The 16064-nt window shown below is 46.0% G+C and overlaps 1 protein-coding gene across 1 annotated transcript in view; it reads left to right on the forward strand.

Annotated features, from left to right (window-relative positions):
- TEDC1 (tubulin epsilon and delta complex 1) overlaps window positions 1-12621 on the forward strand; it is a 67748-nt gene extending 55127 nt beyond the window's left edge. Inside the window, exon 8 of the mRNA XM_041479079.1 lies at window positions 11383-12621. Coding sequence (XP_041335013.1) covers window positions 11383-11739 — 357 coding nt within the window. The 3' untranslated portion in view covers window positions 11740-12621. The remainder of the gene's footprint in view (window positions 1-11382) is intronic.
- The last annotated feature ends 3443 nt before the right edge of the window (window positions 12622-16064 follow it).

Here is a 16064-nt window from a genome sequence, read left to right on the forward strand (position 1 = left end):
ACCTCTGAAAGTGTCTTCTGTAGAAAAATCTCCACCTGGGAGTTAAAGTTCCTTTTCCTCCTGCTGTAGCTGTGTTTGGATTGTGTTGCTGGAATGACCTTTACTGCTCTGGATCCCAAAAGCTGGGCCAGGAGCTGCAGGGCTGGCTGCTGGGGGAGGTTCTGCAGTGGTCATGCAAATCCCCTGGAAGGGGCAAGGGAGTATTTTCTAACTGGGAACAAAACCAGTTTGGGAGTGAACAAATTCCCTACAAGTCATGGGGGTTTTTGGGGCTTTCCTTTTGTCTGTAATTCTTGGGTAAGAAAAACCCTTTTCTGAAAATTTGTATGCCTAGGTGGTAATACCTTCCTCTCATCCCTGTTATTTTAGGAGTGGTTCGTATGAACATTGCTTTTGTTGGCTGTCCATACAAGGACCCCATTGCTTGAATTTCAAGTTTCATATCCTGTTTTCTTGAAGTAGGATGATGCAGAGAAGTGCAGGGCACAAGCAGCACTCTTTCTGAAGTGGCTACTTTCATGTTGTGCAGTGATACAAATATCCTAAAATGAAAGTGGGACCCTCCAAGCCTATGCAGGGCACTTGGATCTGAGATGATCTATCATCAGTGTTTGTCTCTGCTGCCCAAGATAAAAGTTTGGTAGAACAAATTGAAAAGTAAGTGAGCAATTTATTATCCAAAGCAATACTTGTCTGTTGCCTTCCTTTGTAATTTGTAGTTGTCAGGGTCTTTTTCAGAGTAGCACTGCAGCCTTTTTGCACGTGTCTAAATTACTTACACTGACGTATTCTGGTTTTCATATCATATATGTTCAGTATGTGCCTATTCCTACTTTAATTTCTGTGATCTTCTAATGGAATTCAAAGGTTTGGGAAAGGCTAGAGATAAAAACGTAGTTAAAAAGAAACACATTTTAAAAGGCTGGAATGGTAGAATGGAACTTTTAAAATTACTGTAAAATGCTCAAGATTTCTAATTTGGAGAAGAAAACAGGTTTTTTTTCTCTTATTTCCTGTGGTGTGCATTCAGAATTGTGTGGCACATGGGCCTTTCACAAGTCTGGACTGTCTCCTTGCAGTTGCTGGCAAAGAGTCTGCAAGTTTGCTGATGCTGGCCCCCTTCTCAGGGCAGAGGCTGTCCTGAGTGGCAGGCGTGCACATCTGGGCAAGGAGCTGAGGAGGTTTAGGTGAGCTCCTGCCTCCAGAGCACAGGGATTCTGGTCAGCTTGGATGCTCTTGCTGAAGTTTTGTGTCTGCTCTCTTTGTGCTGGCATCCTCTTCAGGTGAGCTGAGGTGGTGCAGAAATTTCTTTGAAGACCATTTATTATTTTAAGACCTGTCCTTGTCTGGATCTGCAGGGTTGCTGATTACATTTTTGACTCCTGTTTTTTATTCCCCTTTGATTTCAGTTGTTCTCCTCAAAAGTTAACCACTGGGAAGTAAAGTACATATGCCAAAAAATCAGAAACTGAGAGTACAGAAAATATTATGGAACAGAATCATGGAATCATAGAATCCTTTAGATTGGGAAAAACCTGCCAAGATCATGGAGTCAAAGCCAGCACTGACAAATCCAACACTAAACTATGTCACTTACTGCCACATCTACATGTCTGTTTAAATTCCTTGGGGATGGTGACTCAGCCATTTCCCTGGGCAGCCTGTTCCAGCATTTGTCAACCTTTTAAGTGAAGAAATTTTCCCTGATATCCAACCTAGTCCTCCCCTGGCACAGCTTGAGGCCATTTTCTCTTGTCCTGTTGCTTCTTCCCTGGGAGAAGAGGCTGATCCCCCCCTGCTACCACCTCCTTTTGGGGAGTTTTAGAGAGTGAGAAGGTCTCCCCTGAGCCGGGATACCTTTTATAGCTGTGTGGAGGAGGGATGGGTGTGATGAGGCTCTCAGCAGTCTGGGCTGTTTGCCTCAGGTCCTCCCTTGGGGATCCATCCCAGGCTCTCTGCAGGAGCTGCCCCTGCAGCTGCAGGGCAGGGCAGAGCTGGGGCAGCCCTGAGCCCAGCAGCTCTGCCACCCTGCAGCTCTCACAGAGCTCAGCTGCTCTCAGGCCCCAGGGGATTCATCTCCCCTGGGCTTTGCCTGGGCTGTGGTTCTTTGTAGGCTCAGCACACAGGCAGTGCTTTGATCAGCTGTGTGCCTTTGCATTGATACTCGGTGGGGTATTTGTAATCTTCTGGTAAAGACCCTGAAAATATTCATGTTGTTCTCTTTTCTTAATCCTGTATCCTTTTCCTTTACCTTGAGCTAAATTGACTTTTCTGACTCCAATTTAGAGACATGAGTCTTAAGTACAGAGCTATTGGATTATCTTAAAGAAAAACCAAAGTGAAATGCTCCCAAAACAAGCCAAGCAAACCCCAAGAAAATATGTTATCCATCCTGACAAGATCAGGTCACTCCTTGTTATGAAATTATCTGAGTCAAATGATTTAATTAACATCTAGCTTCCCATTACTGTGCTTCCTCACCATCTTTTCTTTGGAGAGAACAGTGTGGATGCTGATCTGAAGGCTTAGGAAGTGCTCTGCAGTATCTAATGTTTAATTGAAGCAGGGAGCAGCAGTGCCAGCTCTTCTCCTCAGATGCAGCTAAGGGTGTTCTGGGTATTAAAACTGTATTTTTAGTTATCAGATCTGTTCCTAGGTAAGATAGGTAACCAGCTTCTCCCTGGCTTCCCTGTCAGTATGTTTTGGAATGACAATGGGTGCACCGGGAGCCAGCATTCTGATGGTGGATGTCTTGCTTCAAAATGCATAAGATTGGAGATGTATACATTCCACATTCCTCCTTAATTGCAGGAAATTGCAGATCCCAGCAAAATTTGGAATGCAGCTGCTTATGTAATTACATCTTCTGTCAGTTGCTGTAGCTCAGCTTTACAGCCCTTCTAAAATATCTTCACAGTTTATGGGACAAATAATGCCCCTGTTAATGTTACTTTGGGATCACCCCTTTCATTTATTCACCACCAGTTCCAAAGGACTGAGATTTTTCCTCATGCTGAACTAATATCAAGTGTTAAAAATCAGTGATTATATTAAGGTGACATTTTGCTTTAGCTGCTGTAATTATTGTTAAGCCAAAAGACATAATTTCAGTTTCTTCCTGTTGCAGGGGTTAGGTTTAGTAAGAAGTACCAATTCCTGTACCTCAGGTCGGTTTGATTTTGGTTACATGCAAACCATTCCATTTTTTGGCCTTTGGAAATAGAGGGTAATGAATCATGGAAAAGTTGTTAGGTTATTGGCAGCTAAGTGTTGCTATCTGCTGCTGGTCATTGAAGGACAGATAAGTTACAGATCACAATTCAGAGTTTAATGAAATGTGTTGGCACCACTTATACCACCATCACAGGTGGGAGATGGTTGAAAGGTTGGAAAGGATTAATGGAAGGGCAGTAAAGGAATTAATTCGGTCTGGCTTTTTGAGAAGTGAGAAAAGTGTAATTTAACCAAGGCAAAGTTCGTAGCTGGACCACGTTCTGCAAATTCCTAGGCAGGAGTGGGATTTTGAGGGTGTTGCACTTTGGATGAAAGATGGTATGAGCAGGCCCAGAGGCTGAGGTGGAGCTGGCTGGAAAGGGCTGTGTTTTGAACCATAACTGCACTTCACTGCTGGGCTAATGCAGTGATAGGGTAGTATTTTAATCTGCTGGAGGCTGTGTTTAGAAACCCAAAACTGTATGTTTCTAGTTTACCAAAATGTAGCAGAACTATGCAGAAATTACCAGGTGAGAGACTGTAGCCTGTGCTTTGTGATAGATTAGACTATTCAAACAGTTTATTATGACTTTAATCCTCCAGTGCATGAAAACTGGCATTAAATGGGCTATTTCAAGTCTCTTTGTGTACAATCAGTGCTCTCACGAGAAGAAAGAAGCCTCATTTAGGCAGGACAGTGTGGGAAGTCTTCAGCTATTAAAATAGAAAGTGATGGTTTCTAGCTTTTTAAACTGGTTAGTTTTAAGTGTGTAGAAATTGCAGCAGAAAATTAAAACCTTTGAAAGCTGACAGCAGAGAAGCTTGATTCAATGAGACAAGGTTTATAGAGCTGCAGTACTAACTCTGGAACTTCCTTACAGGCTTGAAATTACATTTGGGCAAGTTACTATAAGACATGAATTTGAAATTAGGGTAAGGTGTTTTTTATAGTAGAACACCTGCTTACTCAGTGTTGTAGTGTTTCCAGAACAGCTGATTTCAGATATTGCTTTTGCTTTAACTTGTGGGCTTTTGTATATAAGCAGCAAATGTCTTTAGATTATTTTCTGAAGGTTGGGGGCCTGATTTTCCTTCTCAGCAAATGTCTGAACTTCATGGGCTCTGCAGGGTCCTGTCCCCCCTGCTCTATTATTTTTTCCAGCAGTAGGAGCTGCAGGATTTGATTTTCCATCAATTATACATGCACAGCACCCCTTGAAATAGTGCCTTTCTCTGCTCCTCTGGGCCCGAATGGGTCACTGTCTACAGCTAAGGAAGGAAAGCATTTGTCATACCCTCAGCCATCATTGTTTAAAAAAAAAAAAAAAAAAAAAAAAGCAAACATTTTTGTTAAAAGAAACTGGTGCCCCAGCCAAATTATTGTTTATTGTTAAAGAAGGCTAAAGCCCTCACCCTATTTATGTGTGAAAAAAAGCTTTGTTTTTATGGCTTTGGAGTCACACAGGTCTCTTGGGTTATTGATTTTTGTTCTGTACATAGAGAAGCAGTGCTGGCATGTTCAGTTCCTGCTATCTCTGATGATATTTGTGACAAACTCTGCTTGGGCATCCCCTCTGGGTGCTGCTTTTCATGGCTGCTCCACGTGCAGCAAGGTACAGAATACATGTTGAACAGTGAGGAAATCCTTGTACAGGAATACAAATGGCTTGTGGGTGGGAATTGTGGGATCCCTCTGGCTGTTTTGGTTATATTCTACTTTCTTTTCATATTTACAGGTATTTCTCCTGTACTTAGAGGGGACTCTGCTCTTCCTCCTATGTTATTGATACTTCTGCTTATTATTTCCTTTTGCTCATTTCTTTTGTAGTTGGTGCTGTTTTTTAGGTGCTTACAGGGAAGACTTTCTTAAGAAAAAGTAGTTTGCAAATCCTTGTTTATCCCTTTTTCTGTATCCCAGATGGACTGTCAGCTGGGATTGCAGCTCTGCAAGACATTTCTTGGGGGGTGGTAGTGAAAAAACCACTAAACTGTAAGGCAGGACAAAGTATAAATAATGACCCTTTATAAAGTGCTTGTATCAATTAAAGACAAGTGCTTGTAAGGTTCAGCCCCTGGACTGATTTGGACTCCACTCTGGAAAGGGAGAGCTCCTAAAGCAGTGTTAATTTGCCATCCCTGGTTTCCAGTGGCCAGGATTTCTGCTCCGTCCCAGCAGTATCTCTGAGCTTATCCTGCTTTCATTCCTCACTTACAGATCTTTATCTAGAATTCATTCTTGTCTCTTGGATTAGACTCTGCTGAGTTTGCACAGAGGCTCAGAGCCCTGGGCAGCTCCTCCAGGCTGGTGAACCCATGGCTGGGGATGTTGTGATGTGCTGGGGAGCTGTTTGGAGCCAGGGTGGAGAGTGCACTGGCTGGCCTGGCTGACTCCTCTGTTCCTGCAGTGTGACCCTTCATTCATCTTATATTGCCAAGAATGTAATATTTCACTTCATCTTTTTCAACTCCCAGGCACAGGGGCCTTCTTAGGCATGATGGGTTTAAAATCCAACTCGGAAATGAGCAGCCTTTAGGAGTGCAGCATTCTGCAAGCCACGTGATGTTTGGTGTTTTCAGAGTTTATGAAATGTGTTGGGTTATTATGCCCTGATGGCAAAGGAGCATGGCTTGGTGGCTTGCATATTGTGTCTGTTTATATTTCCTAATTTCCTTTCACTTCCCAACCCCAAAAGACAAGATCTGAGATTTTTCTGTTTGTTCCTTGTGTCTGGGAGCACAAAGGAGGCTCATTGTGTTTTCTGGCAAAGGCAGTCATCACAGTTTGTAGTATCTGTACAGCTTGGCAAGCTTAATTTGTATTTCATCTTCTGTGCATATGGGGTCTTCTCCCTTTTCATAAGGGAAGTATGAGAGGAGGAGTGGACAGATAGGACTGGAGACAGAAAATGTGCTATTTCTAGGCTTGTGCAGTGTGTTTTTTCTGAACAATACAGTTCTAGCTGTTTCTGCAAAACTCCTAGAATAATATGAAGAGATTGTGATTTAAAAGTAATGACATGATTCTGGTCTTTATCATCTACTTCAAAAGAAATTCCAACCATTTATTTGCTATTCCTTCTTTGAAGCTGCAATACAATCATAAAATGGAAATGCTCCTATGATCCCCCCTCCTCTTCCTGGAAGTAGATGTTTGGACCTTTCCTTGCTGCTGCTTTTTAAACCTTCATCTCTGTCTAGTGGCTTCCTTCAAGGATGCAACAGCGAGGCTTCCAGGTTGCCATGTGAAGTTTCAACAAGCTGAAATGCTGACTTCCAGCATTTGGGAGATTGTCACTTCAGCTAGGCCATTACTGGGAATGATTTCAGTAACATGATGTGGTTTTCTAGATCTCTCAGCATCTCTTTGGGATGTCTTGCGTGTTGGTTACATTCTCTCCGAGTAAATTCACATTCAGCCTGCTTTGCAGCAGCAAAAGAAATAATTTGTGTGTAATTTTTACTTCATTGTTTATTAGTGAGTTATTAAAAATGGGAGAGAGATCAGCCTCTCTGGCATGATTCCAGACCCTAAGGAATGAAACACAGAGCTCTGGGGAGTTCATTACCAGCAAGGTGCAGGCAAGTGTGAGGGAGCTGAGGGCTGGAAGGTCTCCTGTTGAGAGGGATAAGTGAGCTGAGTGTGGGGCATCCAAGCAGGTGATGGAAGCAGAGCTTCACTAGCAGGAAGACTGGGGCTGTCCACAAGGCAAACTGACACATGGTCAGGGGAGGTGAATGTGGGTAACACCCTTCTGCCCTCAAAGCTGTGGAGCATGCAGAGAGACTGGAAGGCAGCTTACTCAAAATATGCAATGTTACCTTTGCCATGATTTGCCCACATTGTTACAAGATTTATTCAAAGCCAGAGGATTCCCAGGACTGAAAACAGGTGAGATAGTACTGGCTGTTCTTTTCATTCAGCCAGCTACCTTTGGGTAGGAGACATTTCAGAGAAGGTTGTGCTGAGGAGGTGCTGGAGGAGTTAATCATGTGTGTAGGTGCTTGCAGGCTCCAAGCCTCTTCTGTGCATTGGTGCAAGAGTTAATCCACCGTGGCAGATTAACCAAGCTGCCTGTTCAGCCTGCTGTTTGGATGTGCCTCCCCTTGGATACTCCCCTTTCCAGGCCTGGGCTCATCCTCTTCTGCTTTGGCTTGGCCATTTTCCTCAATCAGATGCCAGCCTGAATGGTTTTGTTAAGGCAGCATCCCAGTGATGTCCTAGGGGAGGTGGTCAATCCTTTCCATACCTGCTGGATGTCCTGCCTGGCTTGGTTCCACTGTGCCACCCCCTGTCTGCCCACCCTGCAGCCAGTGTTGAAGAGGTCTGTTTCATTACAGTGCTTATTCCTGTGCACATTCCTGCTTGTGGATGTGCCAGCAGGATCTGTGCCTGTGCACATTGCAGCCCTCTGCACTGTGCCAGCTCTGGGCAGGACAGCCCAGGCTGGCTGTCACTTTGGTCCCTTCTCAGTCTGTGATTCAGTACTGCTCCCTGCAACTTCACTGCTTTGTTGGCTTCTTCTTAGAATATCTAAATTATTACAGGTTTTTTTTCCTGTTAGCTTTTTAGTTCCTAATGCCTTTTGAAGACTGAAGTTATCTAAAGGAAAACATCTGGGCACACCCAGGGCAGTTTTTGGCCACTGTCCTGTCCCAAAGAGCAGCCATGAAATGAAGAGCTGGGAAGGGAGAAGCCAACCCACTGCAGAGCAGGATGTGTGTCAGTTTGAAGATGCTGATTCTTCATCAGCTCTGTGTTTGGAGTGGAATTTCTCAAAGTGCACCAGGTCCCTTTGGGATAAATATGGTTCTGTACCAGTGGAAAAGATGATTATCATGTTTTTGTATTTATTTGGAGAGGATGTGCAGCAGTTTTCAGACAGCACCACACACCTAATTGGGAATTCAAACTCCAGCTGGTAGATTGAGGCTGAAAGGCAGAGCTGTGGGATGGAAACGGGCAGGCACAAAATGCTGAGGCTCCTAATCTTTTACAATATGTTTGTTTAATACAAAGTGGTCTATTGAGATTGTTTTGCAGAGTAGAATAATCATTGTGTGCTGACTAATGGGAGACAGCAAGCTGTTAAAGAGCATCAATTAACCATACAGGAGGAGATTATTGAGTATTTTCACAAGCATTCAGGATGTGAAGAGTGAAGGATATTGCTTGAAGGTAACCCTCGGAGATTTTTAGCGGTTGAAATCTACAAACTGCAATAAGAGTATCTGTGGCCATACATATGTTTGCAGAGCCTTCCAAGAACAGAACTGGAGTTAGCTTTCCAGTTCCAGATTGTGCTGATAGGAAATAAATAATGCTTTGCTGAACTTGTTATCTTATTTAGTATTGATAATTTAAAAAATTTCCCCTCTTTAGTTGTTCTAATGTTAACTCAGGAAACACTGGTCCTCTTTATAGAAGCTGGCATGTGCAACATCCTTCTGATGCTTGGGTGTAGGTTCTGTTACACTTCTGTTTTCCTGGCTCTAGGGCTGTTGTCCTTGTCCTTGCAGCTGCTCCTGCTTCCCTGTAGTGATTCCTATCGCTGCTGTTGCTGTGGGTCAGAGCTCGATGCACTCAGTGCTGAGAGGAGCACGCTGCTCCTCCATCATGTGCCTTGCTTAATGGATAATAAAATTCTCCCGTTTTGACTGGTGGAGAGTATGAAAACCTATGTTTCATTAAGAATGCTTTTATACAGTCTTACTGTGCTTCTGCTGGAGTTTAATGTGAAAAATAAATAACATCTTGTGGGCTCTGTTTGCTGAGTGATGTTGTTGTTTGTAACTGATGGGAAATTTTTCCCATCCTGGATTCCAGTGTTAAATCCACTTTGTGCAAACATCATTTTCCATTTATTCATTGGCTGTGGGGAGACCAGATAACACTGAATTTATTTTTTCAGTTTTGTTCCTTCTGAAGTGGTGTTAGAGGATTGCACCTCAGTTATTCTTACAGCCAACAGCAAGAGCTGTCCCTGGGATTCCTTGGGGATTAAGATAAAGAGAGACCCCTGGTTCTTGGACAAGGACAAAGATAGACTTCTCTCAGCTTCAATTCTCTGTTCAAATGCCTTAATCAACAGAGGTCTCCTTTAACAGATGGTTCTGCTTCGATAAAACCTTTAATGTGTTAGTAAAATTCAGAGAAATTTACTCCTTTTCTGATTTGATTGATTTTCTTAATCTTCTTTAAGCCAAGGCTGAGGGGTGAGAATAACTCATCAGAAGACTATGGAGAGGATTAATTACTTGGCTGCAAAACTCCTGAAGATACTCTGAAGGCAGATGGGATGGGTGAGCGAAGCCCTGGTGAAGTTGGTGTCAGTGGAGGAATTCAGCTGTGGCTGCAGCTGTGACACCTGCAGTGTTTCACTGTCAGAGAGTGCAGACTGATCCCCTGCATGCCATACCCTTCTGAACTTGTTTCAGTAATAAAACCTTTCCCCTTGATCTGGGGGATGAAAATCCTTTTCTTCTTACGGACAGCAGCTGCTCTGACCCTGAGCAGCTGTAGCTCAACGGGGAAATGCTGCAGGTGCTTCACTACCTTAGGACTCCTGTCCTTGCAGCTGGGGCTGCTTTGAGCTCTGCCCGATCTCTGGTGCTTCAGAGAGCTGCCAAAATATCCCTGACTTTACAGGGAACTTGTCAAAGCTGTGATGTCCGAGGCACGGATATCTTAATGCAGATGTGCAGATTTAATACCCCAAGGAGCTGTTCAGCTCCACCGACGGGCAGGAAGGGGAGGGCTTGCAGAGCAATTTCAAGGCTGGAAGGGGTATCATTAGCACTGAGCCTGACCTGAGCTGAGCTTTGGCCAAAGGATTCATCCCTGGAGGTGCATTGAAGCATTTCATGGTTCATTATCCTCACAGTAGGAAACAGTATCTTACTCTGGAGCTGAATATCTTAACTCAAATTTTGATCTTACGGCCTTGTCAGCAAAGTCTGATCTTTACCACCTTTTTCCCCACTTCCTTTTAGGAAATAAACTGCATGTCTGTCTCCATGAATGGAATATTTTGAACTCTCTAAGTTTCATATTCTAAGGTTTGTTTCCTGGGCTGTGGGTCACTGGGTGCCCTGCCTGTGACTCCTACTCTCTGTTTCCCTGTGGTTTTTTGAGGCACAAACTCCAGAACTGTGCAAAAGTCTCAGGAGAGCTCTGGGATTTGTGCAGGTTGCAGAGGCAGCATTGCTTTTGGGAAACTTTGCTGCTTTTTGACTGAGTTGATTTGGCAGCTTTTTGCCATAGCAGCAACAGAAAATCCCATTGGGCCAAGAACCATTTCCCTGAAGGCCTTAGCAGGGTGCCTCTTTTACAGATGTTTCCCCACTGACAAGTGCATTTTGAGATGAGTCACTGAATTCATATTTAATCCACGAGTAAAACTGGCAAGGCAATTATCATCTTGCAAGTTCTTCAAATCAAATTGTTGGAGAACATTAAATCAAACGCTTTGGAAAAATCCCAGTATATACAATTGCTTTTATAATCCAGACTGTGATGCTGTCACAAAAAAAGCTTTTATTTTATTAGGGCTTGTCTTCAGTGAAAGTGTGCTGCCTGGTACTCATTTTGGTCTGGGCCTCTCCTTGGCTCTGCTCCATTATTTTCCTTTTCCTAATTGTTACCCCATAATGAGAACTGAGAATTAAGGAATTGCTTGCTCACAGTTGTCACCCCTACTTTTCAGCATTGCCAAGTGCAGGAAACATTTGCAAACCGAAATAATGCTGTTGTTCACGAGGCAATTAATCTATTATGACAACCTGGTGGCTCGAAGCACAGCAGGGATGCAGGTGACTGCTGGGTCTCCCTTTTTGCTGCGTGTGTTTTGCTCTGAAGCCACCCCACCCACTCTCCAGTGAGAGGGCAGAGACCTTGTATGTAACTCAACCCTGGAGGGGCTGCTGGATGGGAATCTGCAAACGACTGACTACAGGCAGCTGTCTGCTACTGAGGCTGCTGCCTGGCTGACAGCACACCTTAGCTTAATTCAGTTTGCTCTGCCACATGCTTCAGTTTACACTCACAGCTGGCTCCTCTTTTTGTTACATCCTAGTCCAAACTTGACATTTTGTGTTGTTTCTGGGGGGAGGATTTCTTTCACGGAAATGTACCCTACTCTTCCCTTCCTGTTCTTTTTCTTCCCTCTACAGGTGGCAACAAGAGAAGAACTGCAGAAGGAGAGGTTCTCTGCCACTGCTAGAAAGATACAGGGAAGCATTGGACTAAAACTGAGAGGTCTCACATCCCTCTGTGCTCCACAGAAAAACAAAATGCACGGTTCGTGCAGGCTGGTGCTGAGGAACAAACACCCTGCCAGCACAGGGGGCTGTGGTCAGTGTGTGTCCAAGGAGGCTGTGGCAGCTGTCAGTGCTGCAGAGGTGATCAGAGAGCTGCAGGTGAGAGAGGCCAGCCTGCAGAGAGAGCTGCAGCAGCTGCGGCAGCAGTGCAGGCACAGGCTGGATGGAATTGCAGAAGGCTCGGAGGGAGTGATTTGTATCTCGCCTTGAAGAGAGAAACCTGGGCTGGGAGAAGCAGAGGAATAGAGTGGCTTGGTCACATGGTGCAGCCTGGCATGGGGGAGTGTGAGCTGAGGAACCAAATGTAATTTCTAATTCTGCAGCCTGGGAATCATAACTTGTTACTGTTTTGAGAGTTGTACTGGGGGCACAACCTCGGTGCTCTCTCTGCAGCCCCTTTATTGCTAACCCTGCCAATTAAATTCTGCATTAGGCCTTGGTGAGAGTGTGCATAAATCTCCCTTTTATCTTCTGGATTTCTAGTTCTTCTGCCAAGCCCTGGGCTCTTTTACAGTGCTCAGCTGCGAGGCACGGTGTACATCGAGGCTGTGCATTGAAGTACTAATTGCATTCAATATTTTCCAGCAATTGGAAGAGTTCATTAGTCAGAAAAATCCAAGTATTGGAGAACATGAAAAATACCGAGGCTTAGAGAGATTGGAAATACTCAAGAGTGTGTTGTTTTAATTCAGCTGCTCGGAGTATTTGTGGCAGCTATAATGTAGTCACAATAAAGAAAAACAAATGCCTAATAATAAATAAAGCACTGCACTGATTTCATTTACTGGTGTGATGCACTTGAAGTAATTGGGTTCTCAAAGAGAGCTAGAAACCCATTCCATCAGGTTATGGGTCACAGTGAGATGGATAACCTATGGACCTGCTACAGGAAGTTTCTGTGATACAGAAATACAACCCTAACTCACAACTTTGAGGAGTCTCCAAGCTCTGTCTCTGAAGGCTTCTTCCTTTGGAACAGTGAAATGCTCTTCCTTTGGCCTTAATTTCCTACCCTTTTTTTGTTTGCTTTCACCAAGGAATATTTTTTTGTTCTAGTTGTACACTTCAAGGAATAAATAATATTTAAAGAAACCTGTCTGCTTTTCATTTGTGAATTGCTGTGAGCAGTGGGATTTCTTTTGTCTGGGAAAGCAGCCCTTGGGAGCAGGGTGTTTGTGTGTGTTGTGCAAGGCTGTCAGTCACGAGCAGTGTTCCTGCTGGCAGCTGGCACTGGCAGTGACACACAGTCCCGGAGCAGAAAAACCCTGTGGGACTGGCAAGATCCACGTCTGGGGCAGGTGGCCCCAGACTGCTGCTCCTGGAAGAATCTCCATGGCTTTGAAAAGCCAATCCACACCGCTCTGCTTTCCAAACCATCCCTGGAGGGGCAGGGTACCCGTTTCAGGCTGATACAACTTTGGGCAGGCTGCAGGACTGCTGACATTTAATGCACGAGAGGACTCATTCAGACAGATTTCACAGAAAATTATTCATAAATGGGAGTGAAGCAGTATATCCCAGAACTAACAAGAGTGGCAGCACCAGTCTCTCTCTCTTTGAGTATTTTATATCCTCCTTTAGCTTTTATACAAGGAAATTTTCATACTGCATCACATTTAGGTTTAAAACGTTGCCCTCAAAAGATCTCTTCTTCTCCTGGGATATTTGGCAGAGAAGAGTGGGCAAATATTCTTGTGCATGGCAAGAGCCCTCAGATCCTCAGATTCAAGTGCAGCTCTAGCTCATGGTTTGCTGTTGCTTTCTCAGGGCTGGCTCAGTGCTGGATGCCAGAATTTATTATCCTGCTGTGCACTGAACCTGCCAGGAGTCACTTGGGGATGCCTGATTTCCTGGGATCAGCCCTTTGTCACCACACACACCGAGTGCCCCGTGCTTCAGTGTCCAGCCAAGGGCCCCCTCAGCAGAGACTGCAGCTGGCAGCACCTTGCCCCTGCGTGACCCTGAAGAAGTGGTTTTGTCTCAGGTCAAGAGTGGCAGTGCTCAGTGTGTGATGTGCAGAAGTGCCCACAGTGACTGGCAGAAATCTGCATGGCACAAGCCACTGTGCTGGAGTGGCCACACGGAGCCGTCAGGAGAGCTGGAGCTGGAGCTGCCTGTCCTGGAGTGTCCATCTAGAGGGCCTGCAGCTGAGGCAGCTGAAAGGTTCACCTTTCCACCTGGGCTGCTGTGCTGGGCTGGGCTGAGAGCCTGGGGGGTCCTGTTTGGATCTTCTGGCACCCATTCTGCACTGCCTCTTGGTTCAGGTACCAATTAGCTTAAACCAGAGCAGCTACTCTGCAGGCTCTGCTGAGGGTCAGCAGTCTGTTCTGAGCTGGAGTGGATTCAAATAAAATATTGCAGCCTCCTCTTTGCCTCTCTTCTCAGCACAGAGTGCACAAGGTGCTATAAGGGCTGGGTGCTCTCCCACACAGAGTTTTGGAGGATCATTTTTCCTTTTAAAAATCACAGCACCTCCCCAGGAGCTGGACACACAGGGGCTGAGCTCTGGTCATGCCCTGGTGAGTGGTCACAACTTCTGAGGCATATCCATGCATCTGGAATACAGCTCTCCAGTCCTCATGAGCTTGGTGAGCCATCAGCTGTCTCTCCAGTACTGCTGGGAGATGATGAGTGATAAACACCACTTAAAAGCCTAAGAAAACATCCCTGGATTAACACCAGCTGCAGTGAGGGTGGGAAAGTGAACAGAGTGACCACAGCTACACTAAATACCACTGAATGTGGTGTAACCTAGGAGCAGATAGGTATTTGTCACCTCACACAGTTACCATGGCATTTGTGGTATTTCCCTTTCAGTCACTGGGGCCTGACCCGTGTCAGCTGAGGATGCTGCAGAAAGGGCAAGGGCTGCCCTGGGAGGGCATGACAGCCAGCACCCACGTCCTGGTTGGTCTGTGGCAGATGCTGTGACAGGAGGAGGGTGACTCAAGCGGTTCATGCCATCCATGGGCTCCTGCATGCTTCTGAAATGTTAAGCATTACTCCACAGAAATTGGAGAGTGTTGTAAACAACCCCCTACAGGCTGCAAACAAAGCCAGGAGCTGTTAGGAGGTTTGCCCTTTGCCATACCACCGTGCTGGTTGTACACGTCCTGGGAAAGCAGGAACCTGCCCTAACATTGTTGATGGAATGGAGCAGAGGAGAGTGGGTGGGTGTGGGCTGGGGAAGCTGTGTGAGTGTCTCACTGTGTGCAGGTGGTTGTTGAACTCCAGTGGTGGGGGAAGCTGGTGGTGATGCTGTCCAAACATTTGGGGTGAGTTTGGTTTGCTCTCTGCTTTGTTTGAAGCAGTTCTCCTTGGAGGTGAATCCTGAAGGGTGTAGTTTGGGTTTGGATCCAGTTGGGAACTAAGTGATGCTGGGAAAGAGAGGAGCCTATGCTGGAAAAGCAGGAGACCAGGTTTAAACCAGCACCTGGCAGAGATGCTGCATGTGCTTGTCAGGTACCCCTGGCGAGGATCAGGCAGAGGAGAGCTGTCCCAGATGTTCATCTGGTGACAGCTGACAGCACAGCCTGTCCACTGGAGCCCCCGTCACAGCTGCCCCCCTCATGGGGCTGAGAGCACCTGGCCTTTGCTCCATGCTCTGCTGATGCAGACAAGCTGAGATGCTGCTGCAGTGTTTAAACCACTCTGCTGATGGATTGTTTTCCAGCAGAGCCTTAAGAGAAGAGAAGTTTTTACAGGACTTGTGCAGGCTCTGGTGGGCCAGCACAGAGGTGTTTGTAGGAGAGCACCGTTTAACCATTGCTCTGATGTAACTGGGGCTTGCTTTCCAAGCATCTCACTAGGAAAATGGAATTGGCCATAAATACTTAATTGGCTGATAACTCTGGCTCACGCTATGTAGCTGGAAATGTTCCTCCCCAAATAACTGAGCGTGGTTTAGCTGGCAGTCCAAACAGGAGGTTCCCTCTGCACGAGGCGAGCGCGGCACCCGCAGTCCCCGCTCCCGACAGCGCTGAGCCTGCTGGTAAATAAGGGCTGCAACCTGTGCTTAAAATAAGAGCTGCTGTGAACAGTGATTTCCAGGCTGGAGTGTTTTGGGTTCCCTGTGGGATTCCTCCCCCAGCCCCTGCTGGAGGATGAGCTGCTGGCAGCCGGTGTGAGCGTGTGTGCGGCAGCGTGGTGCAGCTCCGTGGGCGTTCACACATGCCGGGTGGTTCTGCTCCCTCTCCTCTGACCTCAGCCTCTTCCAGCGAGAGCCTCGGGTCTTTCACCCTCACGCTTCGCCTCCTGGAGCCAACAGCCCGTGTGCAGCAGTCTGGCAGGGCTGCTGCTCCTCAGCTCACAGCCCAAGCCCTGATCGCCAGTGTCTCACCTCCAGGCTGGGAAGATCCTTGTCCTTGCAGGCCCTCCATGCCCACCCTGTGTCCCAGCCATGGCCAGAGCCCTGTTCTTATCCTTAAAGTGTTCTGTTCCCCTGCTACTCTGAAATGGGAGGCAGACAACAAAGGTGTGCACCCTCCTGTGAGCATCCAGTCTCCCATGAAAGCTCCCGGCCCAGGCTGGGATGT

This window comes from Pyrgilauda ruficollis, unplaced genomic scaffold (assembly GCF_017590135.1).
Source record: "Pyrgilauda ruficollis isolate IOZ18807 unplaced genomic scaffold, ASM1759013v1 scaffold47, whole genome shotgun sequence".
Lineage (NCBI taxonomy): Eukaryota > Metazoa > Chordata > Aves > Passeriformes > Passeridae > Pyrgilauda > Pyrgilauda ruficollis.